This window comes from Aspergillus alliaceus (genome assembly GCF_009176365.1).
Source record: "Aspergillus alliaceus strain CBS 536.65 unplaced genomic scaffold BDW43scaffold_107, whole genome shotgun sequence".
Classification (NCBI taxonomy): domain Eukaryota; kingdom Fungi; phylum Ascomycota; class Eurotiomycetes; order Eurotiales; family Aspergillaceae; genus Aspergillus; species Aspergillus alliaceus.
Genome location: NW_022474790.1, coordinates 3,017 through 28,414, shown reverse-complemented (window position 1 = coordinate 28,414; position 25,398 = coordinate 3,017). Strand labels below are relative to the sequence as shown.

Here is a 25,398-nt window from a genome sequence, read left to right as displayed (position 1 = left end):
AGTAGATAATATAATAAAATTCTTTTTAAGATTCTCTATAAAGTATATCTTCGCGGCTTTAAGCTCTTCCTATAATATCTTATAGAGAAATAAGTAGTCCAGGGAATTTAGAATCTTAAGCTTAATATAGTGATCACAGTCCTAGAATAGAGATAGTATATTAGATTTCTTCTTTAAAAAAATATTACTCCAAGGATAACAGTAAGCAGGCAGTCTTTTTTATAATAATATTTTTTTATTATTATCTTTAATTCTTTCTAATAGCCACTGGGCTTCTAGGGCTTTGTTAAGCTTATATAAACTAATAATACAGGTCTCTATTTTCTTTTTCTTTATATACCAGCAGAAGCCTACAGCACTAATAAGCACTATATCAGCTTATAATAGTAATATCTGCTAAAAAGCTTATTTAGGCCTATAGAATACTGCTACTTCTTAAATAATCTTACTACTAAGGATATTCTTTATCTTCTAGAGGCTTGTACAGTTATCTATTTTTTATATTCTTAAAGATTTATATTCACTAGTATTCTAAGTCTTTCTTTTCTTAGGCTACACTAGTTATCTTTTCTTTATATCTAACTATATATTCTGTTTCTCTAGTCAAGATCTGTCCAGTATAACTGTATACTGTCTTAAGTCAGTAATTAAAAACAGTATATTAGAGAGGCTTCAGTTATTAATAGTAAGATTAAAAAGTATTAGATATATAATTAATTTATAGGTCTTTTTATTATATTCTAAGATATAATAATTTGTATTTAAGAGAATTATAGATATATTTATTTAATAGCTTAGTTTAACTGTATAATATATATTAATAAAGCAATAGATATTTGCTTTATAGTTAACTAAAGCTTATAAGAATTTATATTTTCTATTTTTAGCTAAATTAATAGTAGTAATAAAGCTCTTTTCTTCTAATAGCTTACTAAGATTTTATAAGTATCTATTGACTTCCAGAATATATTCTAGATAGAAGACTTCTTCTAGAACTGAATATTTTCTAACTCTATATTCTTAGTATTCTTTACCTGTTCCAAATTCTTTAACTTGGCAATCTTCTTCTTATGAGGACAGTTACTGATAATATAGCCAGGCTTCTTATAGTAAAAGTATTTATCTTTCTTTATAAGCTAGTTATATATAGTATTATCTAATTAGATATACTTAGGAATAAGATTACCTGTTATAGTTAACTTATTATTAATAGGACTTATAGTAGGAGCCTTATCTCTAATAGCAGGGCAGTTTAAATTAGTAGTTAGTCCTTTACAGTACTTGATATCTTTATTAATCTTATTTAAAGACTGGATAACAGATCTTATAAATATATAGAACTTATTAAAAGTTTTATTATTTCCTCAGTAGATAATATTTATCTTATATATCTTATAGATAAGGCACTGGTTTAATTCTATCTTATACTAGCTCTTAGGTAATTCTGCTTCTCCTGCCAGGTATAGAAACTTTACCAGAAATTTATAGAAATTATCTTCTACTTTTATTATCAAGTTACACAGCTCTGCTTGTGCCTTGATCTAACAGTAGAAGTCACGGAAAGCTTAAGTCAAGATATTAAATATCTTATTAATAGACTGGTAAGGATTTATAGTATCTTCTTATAGATAGGGATTTAACTGCTGACAGGCTAGTCTAGAGATATATAATATCAGGTAAGCCTTCTTTATAATCTTATTATTATATTAGTCTATATTAGCTTTAAATTTATTATATATCTCTACTAACTAGTCTTTAAACTTAGGGTTCTTGCTATCAGTCAGGACAGGAGAATCAGGAACTTTCTTAGATTTACTTCTGCTTTCTGGTTATAAGGATTCCTGGCAAGAGTTGGTTCCAGATTCATAACAGTTAAGTTATTAAGCAGTGAAAGTGTTATAATATAAGTCTTATTCTTTATAGAATTTAGTAACCTGGAAGTTCTTAACAGTCAGCTGGCTAATTATTTTAGTAAGTTCTTTCTCTATCTCCTGGATACATGTTACAGAGCCTGTGGGGTCCTGGGGGTTCTGGAACTCTTTAAGAGAAATAATCTCCTTAAGATAACTATTCTCCTTTACTATCAGAATATAGAAATATTTAAGAATATTATTATACAGTTTCTTTAGTATCTTATAATAGTGTTTCAGGAAGTCCTTAAGTGAAAGCTCCTCAGGCTGGTCATTTTTACCTGTGTTTAGAGACAGGCGTCGGTTCGTGTCGCGCGCTATAGTGACTGGGTATTTAAGGGTTTCAGAAATGGAATCAGGGAATTCAAGAGGATAAGAAAAGGATAGTGTAAAAAGAGACAGAAGCGATTCTAATATAACAGCTCAGGCCAATATAGATAGATTAATCTTATCGGGTAGCTCTAGTATGAGAGAATCGCTTGAAGGAGAGAATATCCCACAAGTGAAGCTCTGGGATATCACCTATCTTGAATACAAACAGAACAAACAGGTAACACATCAGACGTCACCTCCCACTCCAGTGGCCTGTATAGAGACCGTGCCTTCACAATATAGACAGAAGAAAAAATAAGTAAGAGACTTTAGCCTACTATAGAAGTATATTACTAGATAGATTAAATAATAGTATTTTTCATAATATACTGTAAAGTCTTTATAGCCTGTATAGATAGCTATAAGCCGGCCTAGTATCCAGTAGAGAAGACTATATTTATATAACTATTAAGATATTTAATATTAACTCTATATCACATGTTGTAGAGATCTCGGGCTCTAATCAACTGTATACGGCCTTCCCGGTGTAGAACAGATATAATATAGCGTATTGGAAGGCCTTTATTAAATATTCTAATAATCTGGCTATACCGCTTACGGAGCTTACTCCGCCAGTGAGCTAGAAGTGCTGATATATTCACTAGACTATGGTTATGACTGCCTTCTTGATTGGTCAGATACCACACTTCAAATATGGGGTTATATTTAAGCCGTGCAGTAAAGGGGCAGTCAATTTATTAAGACCAGCCAATATAGATTTCCTGAGACTGATTCTCTGCTATACGGCCTCTATCGCAGGCTATATCAATATATCTAAGGATTCCAGTTCATTTATCCTTAGTAGAGAGACGTTGAACAATTGCAAAGCCATTGATTAGACTAAAGACCTGTAGTGAGTTAAAAGCCTTATCTACTGAGCTTGATATGAATCTATAGGAGACACGTGATCGCTTTAGCGGCTTGGCCGGATCACCAACTCTTCTGCCCCTGAAGGCTTCACCCATTAGTAGTTGATTAAGAGGAGAAGGAGAAAAGATAGTTGATATAGTCGTCCATAGAATTGAGATCTATCGGAATGGCATCCGGTCCTCAGTAGGCTACGTACGTGTAGCTGATACAGCCTCATTCTGCCCATCTTTCCCCTGAGATCACAACATAGGTTATGAGCCCGGGCTGCTACGTCGTGTCTAACCAACAGGCCTAGCACCTCGGGGGATTATGTAAGGCCAACTACCTTGCCTAATCCAGCAGAGTTAAAGCTGTACGCAGCGTGTTGATCCTCGATCTTGTTGAAGGTGGCCAGGCCCGTATAACCTGCCTACCTATCCCTGATCGGGCTATCGAACCACTATGTCTTGAAAGCTGAATAGGTCAGATGCCGCGCGAGCGAGACCCTAGGACAGGGAGATATATATTGAGCCGTGAGAACACCCGAGAGCCAAGCGTAGTGCCCGGGGCCTTCGAGACCGACGACCGACGAGAAGACCTGCCGGAGACGCCGGAGGCACCTGAGCTAACTGAGACGGATGAGGCAACCGCAAACGAGGCGGCTGAGACGGACGAGACAGTTGAGATAATCAATCCGAGATCTGAATTAATAGAGATATTGCCAGGTGGATCCCTAGGAAGGGTAGAGACGCCTGAGGAAGACCCTGATAGACAGTTACAGGGAGAATTAATATCCGCGATGCCGGAAGAATCAGAGATTCCTGCCTACATGGCAGTGACACTGCAGAAGCTTGCCACATTCAGTATAGAGAAGCTGGACTGGACAAATATAAGCAGTTAGAAGGCGCAATATAAGATCTTCCTAGAGACACAAGGTTACTGGAAGATAGTGGAGCATATATATAATTGGCAAGGGAATATAGCAAGGGTCACAAGGCTATTGAAGGACCCAGGATGGAAAATGTCTGATGCAACCGCCAAGCTCTATATTCTACAGAACCTGAAGTAGGAGAATAAGGTCTCAGTGCAGAGCTTAAGATTATCTGGAGACATGTAGGCATACCTGCTAGAGAAGTATGAAAGAAGGTCTCAAGTTGATATCACCAATGCAATTAGAAAGGTAACACGATGGCAGATGGATCCAAAGATAAGTCTTGAGAAGGCAATGCAGCAACTGGATCAATACTATATAGAGTTGAAAGACATTAGCAGCGGGAAGGTAAAGTTTGATAGTATAATTATTATTATCTTCTTCCTGGATGGATTACTATCAGGATATGATTCCATGAAGTTTTCACTTCTAGCACAGGAGAATCTCACCCGCGGAGTAGTATTATCATGTCTTCAACAGCAAGAGAGCATGATGGAATCTGCCAAAGAGACTGGAAATATCGAAGAGGCTGCAAATCGCGTGAAGCAGAGAACATGCTTCAATTGTGGCAAGATAGGCCACTTTGCAAGAGACTGCAAGGCTCCTAAGAAAGACCAGGAGCAAGATAAGAGAAATAGACAACAAAGGAATCATGATTCAAAGAGAAGCCATAGAGGAAATGGCAGAGATAAGGACCGCAGGAGCCATAGAGGCTACAGGGACTGCCAGAGAGGCAAGGCCTGTACGGTAAATGAAGGATCTGATACTGATAGTAGCTCGAGTGATGGCAGCAGGAGTTCTGCCAGTGATAGTGCCTACCAAGTTTATAGAGAAAGGGCATATAGAGCATTTGAAAGTGCATACCGAGTTCAATTGAAAGAATGAATCAGTGATCGATTTGAGTATTTGCTTGAGGAAAGTAATGAGAGAGCCTACCGAGTAAAGGGGAGCAATGATCTCATTATTGACAGCGGAGCGACAAGTACCTGCAGTGGCAAGATTGATCTATTTGAGTTATTAGATCAGAGATATGGAGGCAGCTTAGGAACAGCTGGGAAGTCCATAGAAATTGCCGGTAGAGGTATGATGAGAATCTCATTGAGCAGTGAGAAAGTGGCAAAGATTTTGAATGCATTATATATGTCTAGGATGAGACAGACTCTCCTATCGACCCAAGCACTGCAGGATACGGGTATTTGGAATGAGTACATAAGAAAGAAATACCGATTCTTCAAGAGAAGAGAAGATATCCTAGTAAGAGGATATAATATCAGTTATATAAGCTACCTAGGTTAGGTAGGAAGTAAGAATGCATTGGCCATGAGGCTTGAGAAGCCAGGAAAAGGAGACTCCACAAGGCTTGTGAAGCAGATAGATTGGGAACTGCTTCATCAATGGTTAGGCCACCCGGGAAAGGCCAGGTTTAAGCACATGGTAAAGAGAATGGGGCTTAACCCAGAGAAAGAAGTAATTGAGGAATTGAAGACCTGTAAGATATATATACAGGCAAAGAGTGTGAAGAAACAGAACCATCAGACAGTCCCTAGGATATTAAGGCCCTTGAAGTGAGTCTATATGGATTTTTGGGGTCCATATAGTAAGGCAAAGACTTATAAGAAGTGGAGATACTATCTCTTCCTGACTGATGACTGTACACGGTTCTTATGGATCTATCTGATAAAGGATCGGGAAGCTGTCACAGTGAGAGCTATCTTAGAGAAATGGTTAGCTCAGGCAAAACATGAGAAAGATATTAAACTGCTTGTTATTCAGACTGATAATATAAAGGAATTCAAGGCATTGAAGCCATAGACCTTAAAGAAAGATATTATAATTGAATTCACAGAGTGTAACACGCCTTAGTAGAACGGCATGGCTGAGATGTTAAATAGATATCTCCTAGAGATGACACGAGCAATCCTGATAGATATAAATATTCCTAAGAAGTATTGGCCGTACATGATTTGAATGGCCATCTACCTTAGAAATAGAACAGTCCGGGTGTGAGGCACCAAGAAAACACCCTTTGAGATGTGGATAGGGCATCCTCCAGAGATATCAAAGCTTCAGATTCCGTTCTCTAGAGTATGGTTCCATAGGAAGACCAATGATAAGATGGAGCCATGAGCTATTGAGGGAGTATTTATAGGATATAAGTTAAGCAGAAACCATTATCTGGTTATAGCAAAGAAAGACCAGAAGATCTACCGGGTGATAAATCCTATATTCCTGGAAAATAAGCGAGGTTTCATCAGCAAGGAACCAGGAGTTCAAGATATCAGGGACAAACCTGTATTCTAAAGGGATTTAGGAGTTCCTAGTATAGGAACTGGGGGAGGCATCATTGAGGCGCCTATAGAGAGTGCAGGAAATGATGCAAGTAATGAAAATGACAGTGTGATCAACACAAGCATCTCAGGTGCTGCTGATAAGCATGGTGTTGACGAGTACGCTGTTGGTGAGCATGGTGTTGATAATGAAGCTGAAGTTGAAAGCAGCAGAATTAGATCAGAAGGCGGTCAGAATTCTGATTCGACCAATCAGAATCCAGAGATTGAATCACCGATAAGCCAATCTGACCAGTCTGTTCAACTAAGCCCAATAAGGCCAGTTGCACCATCACCATCACCACCACTCCTGATATCAATTGAGCCCTCTGATACACCACGACCAAGCCGAATTCGGAAGCCTACTCAGGCAGTCATTGAGTCGAAACAGACAGAGGCTATCTATGGGCGAAAGCCACGAGCCCAGCGCCGTAGAGAAGAGAGGGAGGCAGATAAGGATCCTTCTCCACGGCTTATAGCTGCAGAACAGCAGCGAATCAATGAAGTGGCTAACTTAGCTGTAGCACTAGAGCTTTATCTCAGTGATCAGGATGCTTTTAAGGCTACTAATGAGGAGTTCAATAGGCGTACGATCCCCATTCCGAAGACTTATAAAGAAGCAGTCAATGATCCTGCCTATGGAGCTAAATGGAAAGAAGCTATCAAGCTTGAGCTGAATAATCTGATTTGATTTGGGACCTGGAGATATGTCAAAAGACCTAAAGATCAAGCTGTGGTATCAACTAAATGGGTCTTTGATATCAAATACTCAGCTAATAGATAAATTGATTAATTTAAAGCTCGACTAGTGGCACGAGGCTTCTTTCAACAGGAGGGATTAGACTATAAAGATATATTTACCCTAGTTATCTGATTAGAAAGTCTCCGAATCCTATTTGCTTTAGCAGTCAACTATAGCCTAAAAGCACATTTACTTGATGCAATAAATGCCTATATTGGGTCAAGAATTGATAAGCAGATCTATATAGAGATCCCAGAAGGAGTCAGTCCTAATTCCTATGATCTAAATAATATATATAAGATTCTACAGTTATTGTACGGTCTCCGACAATCCGCCTATCTCTGGAATCAGAAGGTCAAGAGATTTATTATATCTATTGGTTTCTAGTAAAGCACTGCAGATCCTGAAGTCTTTATTAATAACTGTAGTATTATTATAGCACTCTATATGGATGATATCTTGATCTTTAGTAAAGATACTAGAGACATTAAGTCTATAAAGAATCAGTTAAAGTATTTTTATCCTATAAAAGACCTAGGACTTATATAAAAGATACTGGGAATATAGATTACCTAGAATAAGGATTCTATCCAGCTTGACCAAGAGTTCTATACATGATCTATTTTAGAGAAATTTAGAATAACTAAATTAATATTTTAAGCTATTCTACTTAGCCCTAGTATTAATCTGAACAATAGATCATCTAGGAAGCTCACCCGTGATCTGTACAGCAAGTTCAGGAAGATTATTAGATAACTTATATATCTTGCTGGTGATACTAGACCAGATATACAGTTTGCTGTTAACTGATTAAGCCAGTATCTTGCAGATCCCTAAGATATTTATCTCAGAGCTTTAAAATAACTCCTGCGCTATATAAAAGGAATTATTACTTATAGTATTATATACAGCACAAAGGGAAGTGATAAGACACTAGTAGGCTATTCAGATTTATTATATAGGAATGCCACGGACTATCACTCAACGAGTGCTTATATATTCATGATAGCAGGCAGACTAATTAGTTGGTGTAGCAGGAAGTAACCTATCACCGCTATGTCTACTACCGAGGCGGAATATATCGCAGCTGTAGAGGCATTAAAGCAGGCTATCTGGATCAGACATTTCTTAGCAGCTATCCGGAAGTGTCCTAAAGAGCCAACTAATATAGGGATTGGTAATAAAAGCAATCTACTAACCTGATTAGGAATCGACAATCAAGGTGCTTTAGCGTTAGCATCCAACCCAGTCAATCACCTACACAGTAAGCATATTCGCATACGATATTATGCTATTCATGATTTCATTGAGTATAGCGATATCAAGCCATTCTACATACCTACATCTGAAATGGTTGCAGATGGACTGACCAAGGCAACTAAGGCTGATAGCTTAAAGCAATTGATCAGAATACTGCAACTGGAGTTAAAATAAGGTTCTATGATACAACATCAAGATCCTCAGACTGATAAGATAAAGGCATTTAACACCCCTACACACCAGTTCTATATTTTTGCTTTATTTCCTATTTAGAAAGCTAGTATAGCTTCATTTCATTCATTTCAGGATATTGAACGAAGGGGAGTGATATGAATCTATAGGAGACATGTGATCGCTTTAGCGGCTTGGCCGGATCACCAACTCTTCTGCCCCTGAAGGCTTCACCCATTAGTAGTTGATTAAGAGAAGAAGGAGAAAAGATAGTTGATATAGTCATCCATAGAATTGAGATCTATCAGAATGGCATCCGGTCCTCAGTAGGCTACGTACGTGTAGCTGATACAGCCTCATTCTGCCCATCTTTCCCCTGAGATCACAACAGAGCTAAATAACTGAGATAAAGATAGCGCTAGAATAATATTCTTATTATTTTTATTTTAATCCTCAGGCTCTGATTGGTCAGAGAAAATAATCTCATAATCATCAAGAAAATCATCCATTTTAAGCACTTTTTATAATCCTTTAGGAAGCACCTTTTTTTAAGGAGATATTGTATATATGGATTTGAAAGAGATTTACTAGTGCGGTTTTATGATCACATGACTGGATTTACCTTCCTATTATAGTATAGCGTCTCATCCAAATAACAATTCCCATTATATACTGCTAAGAAGTCTACTTAGAGTTAGGCTGACCGTTGGGACGGGATAATCCCAGGGATTTCGGGATGGGATTTTGGGATTTTGGGATGGGAAATGTGAATAATGCCAAGACAAATATGGGAATCTCGTTTTTAAGGTTAATCCGGATAGGAATCCCATCCCATTTTAAAATTAGGATTGGGATTCCCGTTCTAGCCCTACGTTTGGGATGGGATGGGAAACGGGATGCCAAGAGGGAAATTGGGATGGGAAGTGGGATACCAAGAATGGGATAGGATGGGATGGGAAATTCCCACTCCCGTCTCATCCCATCCCAATGGTCAGCCTACTTAGAGTTACTGTTTTGCCCTCTGCCTAAGATATAATAAAGAGAGAAGAATATAGAAGCTATTAATTATTATATCTTGCTTGGTAAGTTAGTCTATAAGTTTATTCTCTACTATTCTTGAGTGGCCTGGGATCCAGCGCATCTCTAGGTACTTATATAACAAGTCCAGAAGAGATAAGGCTTCCTTCTATTATATTAACAGAGGTCGAAAGATTGTACGCAACTTGAGACATCTTCCTTGGCCGAAAATTATATGTTTTCTGTCTCTATGTATAGTGGATGTTAATAGTATGACAAGTCTTTCTGTAACAACATATCAAAATACATCTATATTCAAACACGTGGCTTGGGGTAATCTTGAAAGATAAGGTGTCTTGACTAATGACCGGGGCACAGTTGGATATATAGTCTGGAGCACGTTACCTGTAACGGCTCAGGCCAATGTAGATAGATTGATCATATTGGGTAGCTCTAATACGAGAGAATCGCTTGAAGAAGAGAATATCCCACGAGCGAAGCTCTGAGATATTGTCTATCTCGAATACAAACAGAACAAACAAGAATCATGCACTACTTGCTGATATTCACTATGAACTCAGCAGCCTGTATTGACTGCGCCGTCACACTTTTCGTGATTGCAGAATATGACACATCCAGGCGAAGCTTATGAAATCGGCACATAGCAGGTATAAAAACCACGATTATACAGCAAACATTCTGATTGAATGCGCAAAATGCACACTTCGCGGAATAGTGTTCGGCATCCCGCTCCATAAATCCATGAATTGCCACACCCGAGACGCACAAAAGGCTTGGCGGAAAATCTAGCCGTTTAGGGTTAGCGGACAATCCAAGAAATCATTGGGCTGATAAATATCCGGGAGATATTATATAGTTGCTTTCCTGAATGTTGTGGCGAAATAACAACTCATGTCCACGCCCACGTGGGATGACCCGAACTTACATCATCAGTAGAATGAAAACAGAATTTCTAAATATTTTCAGAATGGTGATGTATTTAAACCTCAATTTTTCCTTAACAGATTGTCTTAACATTCCATTCTATTGATCAGATATACTGTGTCAAAAATTCTCTTTTTGACTTTCATTCCTACCGCAGCCATGGCAGCAACATCCAATCCTACCCTTACAGTCACACACGTCACCACTGCAACTGCCATCCTCAACATTAATGGAGTCAACTTCCTGACGGATCCCTTCTTCGGAGCTATCGAAGGGACAGAATATGATTCCACCGCAGTCTGGGAACAAGTGGACCTGAAAAAGTTCGGGTTTGAAAGCATTCCACCACCACCACACCTTATCAACAAGCAAGGACCAGCACTTCAGCTGAATGAGCTGCCGCCTATCGATGCTGTGCTTTTGAGTCATGAGGATCACCTTGACAATTTGGACCCCGAAGGCCGTAAGCTGCTGGATGGTCGGAAAGTGTTCACCACCGTCGACGGTGCCACCAACTTGCGTCCACGCCCGGGAGTCGTTGGCCTTCGACCTTGGGAAACTGTGACGTCCTGCATTGGAGGAAAAACGTACCGAATTACTGGTACCCCTTGCAAACACTTCCCAATTGGAGAAGTTACCGGCTTCGTCCTAGAGACCGATTCGTTCGGCCTTGATGCATCTGGCAAGCCTAACGCAATCTATTTCTCTGGCGATACCGTGTATATCGATGAGCTTCGAGAGATTGGAAAGAAATGGCATATTAGTGCAGCCATTTTCAACCTGGGCAATGCCACCTTTGACTTCCCAACTGGTCCAATTCAGATCACAATGGACGGTAAACAAGCCGTTGAGCTTGCTCGTGATATCGGTGCCGATGTCATAGTCCCAATTCACTTTGAATCATGGGAACATTTCAAGGAGGGCCGGACGGAGTTGGAGGAGGTTTTCGCCCAAGAGGGATTTTCGGACAAAGTGTGCTGGACAGCTCCTGGAGTTCCCAAAGTTGTTTTTTAACTCTGAATCTCTGAGAATTGTGACCCTACGGCCTCATCTGCGTGCTTTATGTTTTGATTTGTTCTACATCTTCCCACGGATGCCCTAGTTGATTCAGATTAACTTAAAGAATTCAAAAGCCAATATTTTACACTAGCTTATCCAAATCTGTATTTTGACAAAAGAAACACGTTATGGAATGAAGAATAGTCCACTCGGTAGGAACAGGATTAAAAGAGTATTTGGAAGTTTGGGGATCTTAGGACTTCTTGATCATGAGCCACGGCCGGATCTACTGGATAGTAGACAGTACTGGAAGTGTCAGAGGCCATCGCCACCATTGTACATCAACTCCCATTCGAACAATAGCCTGGAACGCTGAGTTTGCGGCTGGAGGCAAGATATAATCAATGCCACAGCCAATAGAGTAGCCCCAGCCTCTACGATTTCAGTCCTCTATGTAAGAATTGGCTACAGTGCTTGAAAGCGAAACACGGAAAATGCGCTTCAGCTCTTACCAGTAGCAAAGGTTCCATGGCTGCCAAGTGTTAATGAGGAAGAAGAACTATGTATTAGACAGAGTTAAGAAGTGATAGCCACGGTTTTGGAGCCGAATGAAACCTTCTAGCCTTTGAGAACCCGCCAATAGACGTATCAAAGCCATGTAGATAGAGCCAAAAATCTACCAAGAACAAGTTATCCGTTCATTCTCCACGTTCAATCGTTAAATGCCATGCAAGCAAGGGCCTAATTCAGCGGTTGACATGACGAGCCACGGCTCGCTTGATTTTAAGTCTTGTTTTGAGATTGTGTAACGCAAAATGATCTATCCCAAACGGCCGGGCGTCTTGTACAGTCTCTGCAGTAAAGGACAGACTCGGAGCTGAATGAAACCTCTCGCTTCTTATGGAAGTTTCCCCAACAGATATATCAAAGTCGTATAGATAGGGCAAACTATCAATTGCAGATAGAATCTCACGCCATGTACCAGACTCGATCTTCACTTGTCTTAGCTCGATATACTGCATCGACTCCTTACATTTCTCAATGATATTGACGAGCTTTCGAGATGAAACTTTCACTTTGTGCAGGGACAAAAGCCGTAGGAGGACCATTGAGCTGAGTTCAAGACGATCAATGCTCAAATAGTTGGTGCTACTGAGTGACAGGGAAGTCAGGTTTGTCGAAAGCTCGACGATCCTTAACAAGTGAGCCGCACAGGATTGTTGGTTTGTCTGCGCATAGACGTGCAATCCAAGATACTGAAGGCGGCTGAGCGTCTGCTCAATCGGTATCCGCAATCTGCTGGTATTCTTGGCAAATAATGGGGCAAAATCGTTCGTCATTGGTAAATGAACTTCAAGTTCTGTCAAGTTGGGCAAAGGCACATAGCATAACGACATGAGTATCGTGTCGATCGATGCTTTCATCTTATCATGAGGCAAGAGCGCTAATGGCGGACCACGGAAGTCAAGGGCTTTGAGATTGTAAAATTGAAGCAAGCATGAAGACAGCAAGGCGGCAAGGTCTTCCGTGTATAAGCTAACCTCCCGTATCGAACATGGGAAGGAATCGTATCCAATGTCGACTTGACGCACATATGGGGCATATGGGCTTTTGGACAGGTTCACTAGCCTTCCTAAAGATGGTAACTGGGTGGTGTCGTACGATGAATGGGCCATGGCTATAATGTGTCGAAAGAGACGGGTTGAGGCACTATGACAGAAGCTTTTGTTGACTAATCGGAGTTGAGCCAAGTTCTTCCGGTTCTTCTGGTTCGTTATCCGAAATTCGCGAGCAGTCGATGTCCTTGAAGAATATTGCGAAGTGTCGATCTCGACGTAAAATATAATCTGCCAAACGATTGTTTAGGTAGGTGCGCAGAGCTGGACTGGTACAGGTCATACAAGGTCAATTATCTCTTGCGGAAGATACATATCAATCAATGGATAAGCATCCTCGGCCGGAAATTATCCTGGTGAAAGGCTGATTCTGGATTCCAATGTTGCGGTGAGCCCCTGTGCTCTTATCACTCCCGAATTTGGAAGAGAAAAGGGAGCCCAGCTGACGACAGAAAAAATTAGCAATCGTCTTCCTTTTACCGGCGTTTCCGTAAAACACAAATATGATTTTCGTTCCGATGTAAAGTTTTGTAATTGATATTGGGTCAATCAAAAACAAAGCAGCAAAGCATCATCCATGGACGTTCCGCGTTTAGTCGTGTCTTGGCGGGTAATCTAACCATTCTGGGACAGGGTGGAGGTTAGGAAGCGCTACTGAAACCTATCAGGTGGGTCCCTGAAGGTTGTGCAACGTCGGAAAGCTCAACTAATCGGCGATTGAAACCATGGATACTGATCGGTATCCCGCCTGTCCTCCGATCGAAGTGGCGCAGTCACGTGTATCCCGGCTTCTCCCCTCTTTGCAGTCGATGTACCTATCATATGTGGCTGATAAATCATTGACCAATGTCCTTCCAAGGCTGGGTATAAATAAATGCACACCATCTTCTGAATAACTGCATTAATCCCAAGACCTTAGAGTTACGACTAAATCCGCTAACTTCGACACAATATGCGGTGAGTCTCTTCATGAGATTTGTAATACTGTTCTCTAACACTCAATTAGAGACGAATCCAGTCCTTCCACAAAAGCTGAAGAAGGGGCCTATTACGACCTTGGTTCGTATCGTCGATCAGTGACCACTTCGTCGGCGGAAGCTCAATTGTGGTTCAGTCGCGGATTAATATGGGCTCATTCTTTCAACCATGGCGAAGCGGTTCGGTGCTTTGAACGAGCTGCCAAAAGTGACGCCAATTGCGCTATGGCGCTATGGGGAATTGCGTATGCGACTGGGCCCAACTACAACAAGGCGTGGAGATATTTTGACCCAGAAGATCGTCAGGCTTCTATCAAGAAGGTCAATGATATCCTTGCCCGAGCGTCCAAGTTAGCGAGCCAGGTCACACCAGTCGAACAAGCGTTGATCGGGGCAATCGGCAGTCGTTTCCCACCAATTGATGACATTCCCGAGGATCTGGGCCCTTTCGACCACGCATATGCGGACGCGATGCGCTCTGTGTATCATAAATTCAGCGATGATGTGGACGTGGCTGCGCTATTCGCGGAAGCACTGATGTGTATCACTCCGCGCGGGCTATGGGACCTGAACACCGGTAAACCGACCGGGGATCACACAGTCGAGGCTCGCGAAGTGATTGAGCTGCAACTGAAGCAGGATCCTGGTCGCAGTCATCCGGCAATCTGCCACTTGCACATACACATGATGGAGATGTCGCCATTTCCAGAATTGGCTCTACCGGCTGCGGATCGACTACGTGGCATGGTTCCGCACGCTTCACATATGTTACACATGCCCACGCATATTGATGCCGCCGTTGGCGACTATCGTCGTGGTATCGACTCCAATCATGAAGCGATACTTGCCGACGACGTCTACTTTGCCCGAGAGACGGGTATGACTATGTACGCGGCTTACCGGGTGCATTACGTTTGTGCAAAATTGTATTCCGCTATGATGTCCGGCCGATTCACAGACGCGATGTCCGCTGCAGAAAAGCTCGAGCAGATCATTGATGCCAATCTGCTATCCGTCAAAAGCCCTCCAATGGCAGACTTCGTCGAGAGCTTCCTAGGAAGTAAGGCGCACGTGCTAGTGCGCTTTGGTCGCTGGGAAGAGATCCTTGAGCTCAAGCTTCCCACCGATCATGATACATACTGTGTAACTACAGCCACCGTCCATTACACCCGCGGGCTTGCGTTCAGTGCACTTGGGAGGATTGCAGAAGCCGAAGTCGCTCAAAAGGAGTTCGAAACAGCGCGCAAGGCCGTCCCTAGCTCGCGACTTAATAGCATTCCATGCAAGGAGGAAGATGTTCTCGCAGTTGGCTCTGCTATGCTTGCCGGTGAACTAGAATATCGGAAGGGAAATATCGAGACGGCGTTCCATTTCCTTCGGGAAGCCATTGTGCGTGAGGATGCCCTCGCATATACTGACCCACCGGCCTGGATGCAACCAGTCCGCCATGCGCTCGGTGGCCTGCTCCTTGAGCAGGGACTTGTTGAAGAAGCAGAAACGCTGTTCAAGCAGGACCTTGGTTTCTCTCTGGACTATCCTCGGCGTAAGGCAAAGCTCAATAATGTTTGGGGGTTGCATGGCTTATTCGAATGCTTCACTCGCCTTGGAAAGAGCCAAGAAGCTGCTTTCATTCAACCTGCACTGGATATTGCTTTGGCATGCGCTGACGTCCCAGTGAAGGTTTCATGCTTCTGTCGAACTTCTGCGGTGAGAAATGATGGATGTTGTTCATGATTAATGTTGTTAGTTAGCTTCAGGGATCAGGCAACCACGGTGGCAGCACCTATTCTTTGTTATCGTCATTGAGAGCTCTAAGTATGTTGGATGCCTGAGGCCACCACGGGTGACAGGACCATATATATAGTTCTCTCCCTCTCTATTTCTTTCTCTCTTCTTCTCTCCCTCAGTGAGGGCTTCGCTCGGAATGCATCACTATATTTCTCAACTCCTCCTTGCGTAGCCTTTCATCAAAATATCTCTCTTGTCTCTACCTGTGTCTCTCTGTGTCTACATTCTCCCTTGCATTCATCCGATTTGATAGGACATTCAACATCTGCGCACAGTTTCTCCTTGCGAATTTCCTTGTACCAGGGTTCCTATAATGATGCTAGGAGTTAGGCCATCATACAGCGCTTTGCTTATATATGTCAGTGCCTTGAACTTTACCCGCGAGGCATTAATTCTTGTCTTATTATGTTAAAAATGGAAACAGTCGACGGCTCGCCGTCCACACTCCAATGGTATGAGGAAAGCCGCTTAAAATATCAACAAGTAGAGGTTGGGTTTTGGAGCGTACCGAAAGAATATGGTATTCCAGATGCGACAATCTACTAAGAAAATTAGTATTCGCCACGCTGAGTTAGCTGCGGTCGTTCTTCGCCAATTCTCCAGAATCTAGAAGAGCAGTCGAAACCCCTTTTTCAAGGCTATGTTGTCGTCCCCCACTTACAGTAGGTAGCAAGGCAGAAGTAGAAAATGTCTTGGCGGGATACGTTTCCCCATTAAGAAAGTGAACCACAGAAAATCAGTTACTAGGTACCGGATCATAATCATCAGATATATATCCAGCAGACTAATACGTCAGGATGATTAATTCCCTGGCTCTCACTACCTTTCTAAACCTATATAAACCATCAAGTAGAATGAAATAGATCACAGCATACTAAGGATAGATCTCACGGTTTGATCTTACAAGAAAAGTCAAGTTCAAAATCTCTCCTACATTGAACATCACCCATATTGGCACTGCCACCGCCATTCTCGAACTTAACGGTTTTAACATGCTCACTGATCCTTTCTTCTCACCCGCTGGATCTACGTGGCCAATCACCGACAAGGTTGCCCTTACTGTGGAAGACGATCTTGCTCTCCGTCTAGAGCAACTCCCTGTTATTGATGCTGTACTTCTGAGCCACGAAGATCACCCCGACAACCTGGATGAGCTGGGCCGGCGCCTTCTAAATGACCGCCGCGTCTTCACCACTGTTGATGGGGCCAAGAACCTGTCTCCTGGCCCGCGGTTCATGGCTTAAAGCTTTGGGGAAAGATAGACACTGTCATCGCCGGACAGAAGCCCCAGATCATTGGCACTTCAACACAGCATTTGCCTGGTGGTGAATACACTGGCTTCATTGTCACAGGAGAAGGATTCGGAACTGGTCGGGACGGTCTTCCAAACGCAATCTGGTTCTTAGACGACACTGTGTACATCGACGAATTGAAGAAGATGGCTGAAGAGTATCATATTTGCGCTGCCGTTCTCAACCTAGGCAACGCATATGCCCCTGCGAATCTTGAGGGCCCTAATGGTCCCCTGCTGCAGATTACCATGGATGGCAAATCGGCTGCTAGGTTAATAAAAACAGACGTCCTGGTCCCTATGCATTATGAGTCGTGGGGCCATTTCACACAGTTCGGGGAGGAGCTGGCCGAAGGTTTTGAGAGTGAGAGCGTTATGGATAAGGTGTGTTGGCCGAAACCAGGAGAGGCAGTGTCTGTTTGTAGGTCTCCTATATATTTCAGGAGGAAGTTCAGGCAGCCGTCTCTTAGGTCAGCAGACCCACCCGCCCTTCGGCGTGTTGGTCTGCCTCACCCAAACGATAAATTTGAAGTAATTCAAGCTCCTGTATACAACCACTATGCCTGATTCTTATTCTGATATTGAGAAATGTATCTCAGAGGCCTGTACAGTTGCCCAAGGCCAAAAAAAGCCCAATATCTCTGCATTGGCGCGTTAATTCAACGTTCCTTATCAACAACTTCGAGCATGTATTTATGGCCGAGCAAATCTTTCTTCACGTCCTATCTCAACCAAAACCCTTGATAATTCACAAGAGAAGACACTGATTTGTTAGATTCGTTAACTTGATAATCTATATAGGCCACCTACAGCTGGACAGATTGAGCAGAGTGCCAACCAAATACTGTAGCGGAATATGATCAACAGGCAACCTCATACAGTTAACAAGAACTGGGTTTATTGCTTTATTAAACGCCTCCCAGACGAATTCAAGCTTATTCAGCAGAAGCCAAAGGATAGAAAGTGTCTTGATGAAGAGGATATAGATATTCTTCAACACTGGTACAACAGCTTAGAGCCCTTTGTCAAGCAGATTCCTCCCAAAAATATATATAACTTTGATGAAACTGGCTTCCAACTGGGACAGGGAAAGTCTCAAAAAGTTATGACTACTATGCCAGTACAAGCTGCAAGAGGGAATCCATCTAAAGAAATGGGTGAACTGATCTCTGCAATAGAGTGTATTGCAGCAGACGGTTTTGTTCTTCCTCCATACTTTATATTTAAAGGCGTATATCATCTGGAGAGGTGGTACAATGCTGATATTCCTGATAAATATCGAATAGCTCTATCTCCTAAAGGCCATACTTCAGATAAGATTAGTCTTGACTGGATTCAACGCTTCCACCGTCAAACACAATGCCGTATCTCTAAAAAAGAGGTTCTATTACTACTGTTTGATGGCCACGAGTCCCATCTTACCTATGAATTTCTACAGTTTTGTGGACAACACTATATTATACCTTATTGTTTCCCTCCTTATACAACACATCTTGCACAACCTCTTGATAGGCAGCCTTTTCAGGCCTATAAGCACTTTTATCGCAAGAGAAACAATAAACTTGCTTAAAAAAGTGCTGAGATAGATAATAAGAGTGATTTCTTAAAACAGATTCATTCTATTCGTACAATGACTTTCAAACAGTGTACAATCCGGCATTCCTTTGAGAAGCGAGGTATATATCCTTTGAATTCAGAAAAGATAATAAAGCCGTCATGTGAGGCTAATGTAACTGCTCCAGAACTTGAGATAATTACAACACCATCACCACCACCGTCAAGCTCATCACCGCCATCTACAATACGGGGTCTTCGCCGAAGTATTAGTAAAGCGCAGAACTTTATTAATAATAGCCCAGAGCTTGATCAGAGCTTTGTACGACGTCTTGACCGAGTATTCCAGAGCTCACTGGGAGCCACTGGACTAGCCGCTCAGCTTAACTCCATGACAACACTGCATCTTACAAGTAAGGGGGAAAACGTAAATTATAAAGCGTTTGCCAGCGTTAAACGATTTGCGGACCAATCCTACATATATTCAAGAAGAAAATATAATGTTTTAATACATACTGAAACTATACCTCACTGTCGAAATTGATAAGTTTTCTGATATTTGCCAGGAGCGTTGCATTTCCTTTTTAGATTTAGCACAGCGTTATATTTCCTAATTTGGAGTAGCACTAATTTATTAAGGCTTCTATTAACTCCTGTGAGATTTTGTTCAGGCTTATCTGCTGCCCTTTGACACTAGCCTAATTTGTCTAGCCTAGTCCTGAAAGAGTGGGGAAAGCACAATATCATAATATAAGAAATATACTGAAAGCACTCACTCTACCACCTAGACCCGATCCTAAATGGCTTCCACCTACCAGCAGTGGTATAATGCTACCAGTTTTATCCAAGGCCAGCGTGATGCAATCTCTGCAGGCTGGTAACAATTCTATACCGCCAATGACCGCAGCGCGCAAATCCACTGTGCACGGATTGCAGATATAGTGATCCCTTTATTCACCACTGCCAATACGCTGGTTGAACAGTGACCTACAGTGATCTAAAATTCCTTAAACTAGACCACCTCCCGTCTCTCTTAACGGACCCCTGAATTTGACTCGTGGGCGCTGCCCCGGGATCTCGAGAAGTGCAAACAGGCAGTCTCTGTATAGATATCATTCCTGGCCTTTCTGACCTTTTACTGGCATGGTTATGGTTCTGATGGAGCTCTGGAGACTATGGGGCTTCGGTTACCATGGCCGCTTAAGGACAGTATCAATACTATCCATAACTATGTAGAGACTGGACATATCCAGACTGCACTTCAACATACTATTAAAGAATTCCTGATTCAGGTAATCACTGATGTCCAGGCCATTCCCCAGACTAATCTCCTGGTCTGGTGATTAGCTATATTGGTTTAAATAGAAGTGCTGGACAACCAGCCTCGCTAGCAGGTAGCCTAACTATAAGATATATTGGATTTCCTATAAAAGCTTGAGGCTGTTAATTATTATACCTGTGTTTTGGTACTGGAATATGCCTTTTCTCAATGGCTTGGCGACACATCACCCCACGGAATGAGTCCAGTCCAAAAAGGGCAGGTTATTGAGACACTGGATGAAATGTCTCTTGACTGGCTTGCTCATGATGAGGAACACCCTCCAGTAGACATTTTTAACAAGCTTCAGGAAGCCACATCTCTTGAATAGAGAGTATATATCTAGTACATTCAATTGATCCTATATAATACATAGTAGTACAGGGGGGTCTATATAATAGTGGCCCCCGCACTCTACGGGCCATCGCGGGTAGACTACGGGACACCGCAGACGTAGGCTGGTACAGTTTCCCGCACAGTCTATGTACGTTGTATGCCGCTTATGTAATACCTGTTTTCCCATACAAATCCTGTAGACTGTATGGATGAGTCAGTATTCCATTAGGGTATTTCCCATAATCCTAATAAAATTGCCGGCGCAGAGTATCCTCTCTTTGATAAATACAATTCCAGTATTTAAGTGTTTAATTAACTTTCTTATTCTAATCTCTTTTCTAAGACTCTTCTTAGAGCCTTGTTATAACTTTATTCTCTCTAATTTCTTCCAAAGTCATGTTCTCTGATCAGCCTACCCAGTATTATTTATTATATACAGTTTAGAGATATATAATCTTAAATCCCTAAGTCTAAATCTAATTAACTTAGTGATCAGAGCTAAAATAATACTTGCTATATATTATTCTTCTGCCAGTAAATTACTGAGCTTAATTTCCTTGGTAGATAGTATACCAAGTAAGAAGTGTAGAACAAAAGAAAATCAGGACTCTTCTAGTAACTTAGTAAATTATATAGAATACCTAAATAATTAGTTAATAGTAGTAATTATCTATTCTATATAAATAATATCTTTAGCTAACTTATAAATAGATTTTAAGTTCTCTAAAGTAAATATATATATATCTAAGAGACTAATATTACAGTTCTTTACTAGCTTAATAGTAGAAATTTAGCTCTAGAGATAAATATATATTTATTATCTAATAGACAGCTGACTATTATACTATTATAGTAGATAGGACTTGTTGGAAATCTAGGGTATTGATAGCCTAGATATCCTTAGGCATGTGATCAGGGGAATTGATCAAGAGATAAGATAGATAATAGATAGATAGATATCGGGTAAAACCCATAGAATGAATTGACTAGATAGGCATGACTATAGAATAATAGAATGAGATTGACTAAACTGCTTCAATCTGATCAATCTGAATCAATATAAATCAATCTGTAGAATAGATGGAGATATAGGTCTATTTATGTTGAATAGGTGTAGACCTTAGGTCTGCAACATATGATAAAAATAGCATCTCAAGAATGAGATAGAAATGTATAGAAATGTATAGATTATATATAGAATGATCGAGATTGCATCATATATCATCACATGATGTTGGATCATGTGACCTCCAGTTCAACACACCCCCCCAGTTTTAAATATCTAGGGATACTCTAGATATTAAAACTGTGCAAGGATTAGTGAAATAAGCAGAAAAATTAGTCATTCTTGAATTTCTCAGAAATGTCTTTCATGTTTAAATGATTTAGAAAGACTTGATGCTTCTGATAAGTAAGGCGCTTGGTAAGTCCATCTGCAATCATCTGATTGGTTGGAATCCATGAAATTTGAATAGATCCTTTTTCAATCTCTTGCCTGAGCCAATGCCGGTGGATATCAACATGTTTAAGCTTGGTTCTATAAATAGAATTTTCCTTAGTCAGCAAATCAACAGTTTGTTGATTATCGCACTGAATGGTAAGCTTTTCTTCTGGATCAAATTCAAGTGCCTTAAATAGTTGTTTCCACCATAGAAATTGCCTGCTTGCACTGGTTAAGGCTAGGAATTCAGCTTCAGTAGTAGATAATGTGACCGTTTTCTGTTTCTTTGCTGACCAATCAACTGGTCCGCTAAATAAGCTGCAGATATAACCTTCAGAGCTTTTTCTGCCTATATTATCTGCAAATGCTGCATCACTGGCCATTTGAAAAAACAGGCTTCTTAAGACCTCTGTCTGATTGGCCTGAATATTCAATTGCTAGGTGCCTGTGGCTGTATAGATATGCAATCAATTGATTGATAGCATCCATATGCTTAGGTGTAGGATTCTGCAGGAATTCTGATAGTAGTCTGCAACCCTGAGCTGTATCTGGTCGTGAAATGATAGCTGCATATAGAGCTGATCCAACCTTTTGCTGATACTGATGAATAAATGATTTTGAGGCTTGATAATCTTCCTCTGATTCATTAGTTTTATATAGATTCTCTGATGGCAATGGTGTCTTTGGTGCTTTCTGATTGGTCAGGTGAAATCGATGAGCAATCTTTTCAATATAATCTGCTTGTGAGATCCAGAGCTTCCTGTTGGGTCTGTCTCTGAATATCTTGATATTAAGGAACTGGGTCATCTGACCTAGATCCTTCATCTGGTATGCTGATAAAAGTGAGTTTTTCAGTTGAATCATTTCTGCATACCTATTCTTATGATATAATATAATGATATCATCAACATATATCATTAAGATAATGTAGTCATTTGCAAATAGACAAGGGTCTTCAGGTATAGGTTTTAGCCCAAAGCGTTTTAGGGTTTGACCTATTTCCTTTTGCCATAGAAATGGTGATCGTCTCAAGTCATAGAGTGCTTTATGCAGCTTTAGCACTTTAGACTTAGGGCCATAGCCAGGCGGTAAAGAAACATAAATAGTCTCATCAATAGAACTATTAAGAAAGGCATTTACTGCATCTAATTGAACTGACTCTAGGTCAAAAGCTGCAGTTAATGCTAGAATAGTTCTTAGTGTTCTTGCAGCCAGAGTAGTTGCCCTGGTTTCTAGGCTGCTGATAGGTTGAAGATCACCTCGTACACAGATCCTGGCTTTGAATTTTGATAGAAATCCTTGATTATCAAATTTATACTTGAAGACCCATTTTAATGGTAGAACCTGAACCTCAGTTTGCTTGATAGAATCCTTAGAGACTAAGGACCATGTATTCATGTGATTTAGTTGCTGATATTCAACCTACTTCTAGGTTCGACCGTACTCTCCCCCAGGGTACGGGTGGGTCGGGCCCCAGGGCGGCCGCTGAGTGGCGGATGGCCCGCGGTGGGCCCCACCGGGGGGGGGGAGGGTACAGGGTTTTTACATACCCTCCCCCAAAGTCCTTCATTCCTGGGTCAATCGGTATGATTTTAGGATCTGAATTTTTCTTATTTTTTTCTCTAATTTCCTATCCCGGTCCGATTCCGCCTGCTGTATCATATGTGGTCGGACTGGTCCGGGTCTGATTTCATTAGGGTCTTGTTTTGTTGGGGTCTGCCAAGCCTTCCTGAACGGGTAGTCTATACCCAATCCAGCTATGATACAGTCTGTTTACCCTAATGAGATCATGCCTCAGGCATCTAATGAGATCACCTGCGAGCTGCCTGATCAATCATATCACCTCCGGAGGCCTGCACCCAGTTCCTATCACCATGATCCAATCGGTGCGCTCGGGTATGGTCCAGTCAGTTATAATCCAGTTGGCCAGTTTGGTCCGGTCAGTCCTGGTCATGTTGGTCCGGTCAGATCAGTCACGGTTGCGCTGGTCAGGTTGGTCATGGTCAGGTCAGGTCAGTCATGGTGGTGTTGGCTATGCTGGTCATGGTGGTGTTGGCCATGTCGGTCAGGTCAGTCAGGTCGGTCATGGTCAGGCCAGGGCAGTCATGGCCGTGTTGGTCATTGTGAATAGACTAGTGAATAGTCTAGTGAATGATTTAGTGAATGATTAGTGAATGATTTACTGAATAATTATTACATAATTGAGTGAATGATTTAGTGAATGATTAGTGAATGATATAGTGAATAATTAGTGAATGATTTACTGAATAATTAGTGCATAATTAAGTGAATGATGTAGTGAATGATTAGTGAATAATTAAGTAAATGACTAGTGAATAATTGGTGAAAGATAAACTGGATGATTTAGTGAAAGATTAGTGAATGATTAAGTGGATGATTTTATGAATGATTTAGTAAATAATTAGCGAATAATTAGTGAATGATTAAGTGGATGATTTTGTGAATGATTGAGTGAAAGATTGAGTGAGAAGGCTAGTATATAATCAAGTAAATAGTCTAGTAAATACAATATCTATTGATCTTTATACCAGATCAAAAAATCAAGGAAAATCGCCACTGCATAGAGAACCTCCATGTCTATTGGGCCCCATTGATATCCTAGCGCCTTTCGGATTATCTGGCTTGAATGGGCCTCCAGAGGCTCCCAGATATAAGAGTATTGCGGAAAGAGCTTTGCCAATAGCTTTCGATAATAGACCATCAGGCTCAGCCAGCCAGAAAGAATTGGAGGACTCTGGCAGGTTAACTGACTGTCTAGAGCCCCTCGGCAGACCTTGGTTGGTAGGAAGCAGGTAAAGCAGCAAGTATTGGCCTGCGGTTGAAATTGGGGCCGCCAGTCATAATCAAAACTGAATATCATCTCCTGAAATATCTGGCAGGTCCTAGAGCCATGCAAAAATTGTCGGGTCTCCAGGATTTCCCCTGGCTGACCATATTTCACGGATTGATCTAGATATATCAGTATTTAAATTCTAGTCTTTATATAAGGATCATAGTAGGATTAATCCTCAGGAGTAGAATCACTTACTATAGACTTGCCAGAAGCAGTAGAGACACTGATCTTCCCACCAGGTCTGCAGTCCATCTACTAGAGTTGTTGTCTGCTCTATACTGGTCTGGTAGTATTGCTGGGTTTGCTGAATAGTCTTTTGATATTGATCTGCTCGTGCCTGACAGAGATCACAGAGAGCCCAGTCTGCCTGGCAGGTCTCCAGAGCCTTATTATTAAATACCCGATAGATAGACCGCCGGCGGCAGATCTTTTCAGCCAGGTAGGCCCGGAACAGCCCCCGTTTATAGGAATCACTAGATCTGGCAATCAGGTCAGATGGTTTGACCAGGCACCAGGATGACCCTCGGTTATGTGGGCCCCTGGCTGCTCTACCTGATTCCTGCATGAAATCTGTAAATGACCAGGCGCCCTGCAGATGAATGATTAGACTGATATCTGAGAAGTCAAAACCGGCCCCAATAGCTCCAGTAGCTACAAGGATTACTGGACCTGCCTGACCTGCTTGACCTGCTTGACCTGC

General features: G+C 41.4%; 5 protein-coding genes across 5 annotated transcripts; 4 read left to right on the top strand and 1 right to left on the bottom strand.

The window, feature by feature from the left end:
- Positions 1-10,514: 10,514 nt before the first annotated feature.
- BDW43DRAFT_295180 (MBL fold metallo-hydrolase) lies at positions 10,515-11,593 on the top strand. Its single transcript, XM_032044042.1, has one exon. The coding sequence runs from the start codon at positions 10,684-10,686 to the stop codon at positions 11,536-11,538; it is 855 nt and encodes a 284-aa protein (XP_031893824.1). The 5' UTR covers positions 10,515-10,683; the 3' UTR covers positions 11,539-11,593.
- Positions 11,594-12,245: 652 nt separating this feature from the next.
- Positions 12,246-13,664, bottom strand: BDW43DRAFT_295179 (uncharacterized protein). Its single transcript, XM_032044041.1, has one exon. The coding sequence runs from the start codon at positions 13,197-13,199 to the stop codon at positions 12,270-12,272; it is 930 nt and encodes a 309-aa protein (XP_031893823.1). The 5' UTR covers positions 13,200-13,664; the 3' UTR covers positions 12,246-12,269.
- A 279-nt stretch (positions 13,665-13,943) lies between these two features.
- On the top strand, positions 13,944-16,383 carry BDW43DRAFT_295178 (uncharacterized protein). Its single transcript, XM_032044040.1, has 2 exons — positions 13,944-14,096; positions 14,146-16,383. Exons 1-2 carry the CDS (start codon positions 14,092-14,094, stop codon positions 15,848-15,850), a joined length of 1,710 nt encoding a protein of 569 aa, XP_031893822.1. The 5' UTR covers positions 13,944-14,091; the 3' UTR covers positions 15,851-16,383.
- Positions 16,319-17,762, top strand: BDW43DRAFT_318019 (MBL fold metallo-hydrolase; the record flags this gene model as incomplete). Its single annotated transcript, XM_032048628.1, has 4 exons — positions 16,319-16,424; positions 16,817-17,100; positions 17,151-17,616; positions 17,737-17,762. 4 exons carry the CDS (start codon positions 16,319-16,321, stop codon positions 17,760-17,762), a joined length of 882 nt encoding a protein of 293 aa, XP_031893821.1.
- Positions 17,763-23,264: 5,502 nt separating this feature from the next.
- BDW43DRAFT_295174 (uncharacterized protein) lies at positions 23,265-23,863 on the top strand. Its single transcript, XM_032044039.1, has one exon. It carries the CDS (start codon positions 23,341-23,343, stop codon positions 23,530-23,532), a length of 192 nt encoding a protein of 63 aa, XP_031893820.1. The 5' UTR covers positions 23,265-23,340; the 3' UTR covers positions 23,533-23,863.
- Positions 23,864-25,398: the final 1,535 nt, after the last annotated feature.

Bases quoted from the DNA above. Each gene is read 5' to 3' on its own strand.
- BDW43DRAFT_295180 (XM_032044042.1), top strand. From the start codon at position 10,684: ATGGCAGCAACATCCAATCCTACCCTTACAGTCACACACGTCACCACT.
- BDW43DRAFT_295179 (XM_032044041.1), bottom strand. From the start codon at position 13,199: ATGGCCCATTCATCGTACGACACCACCCAGTTACCATCTTTAGGAAGG.
- BDW43DRAFT_295174 (XM_032044039.1), top strand. From the start codon at position 23,341: ATGGCCCGCGGTGGGCCCCACCGGGGGGGGGGAGGGTACAGGGTTTTT.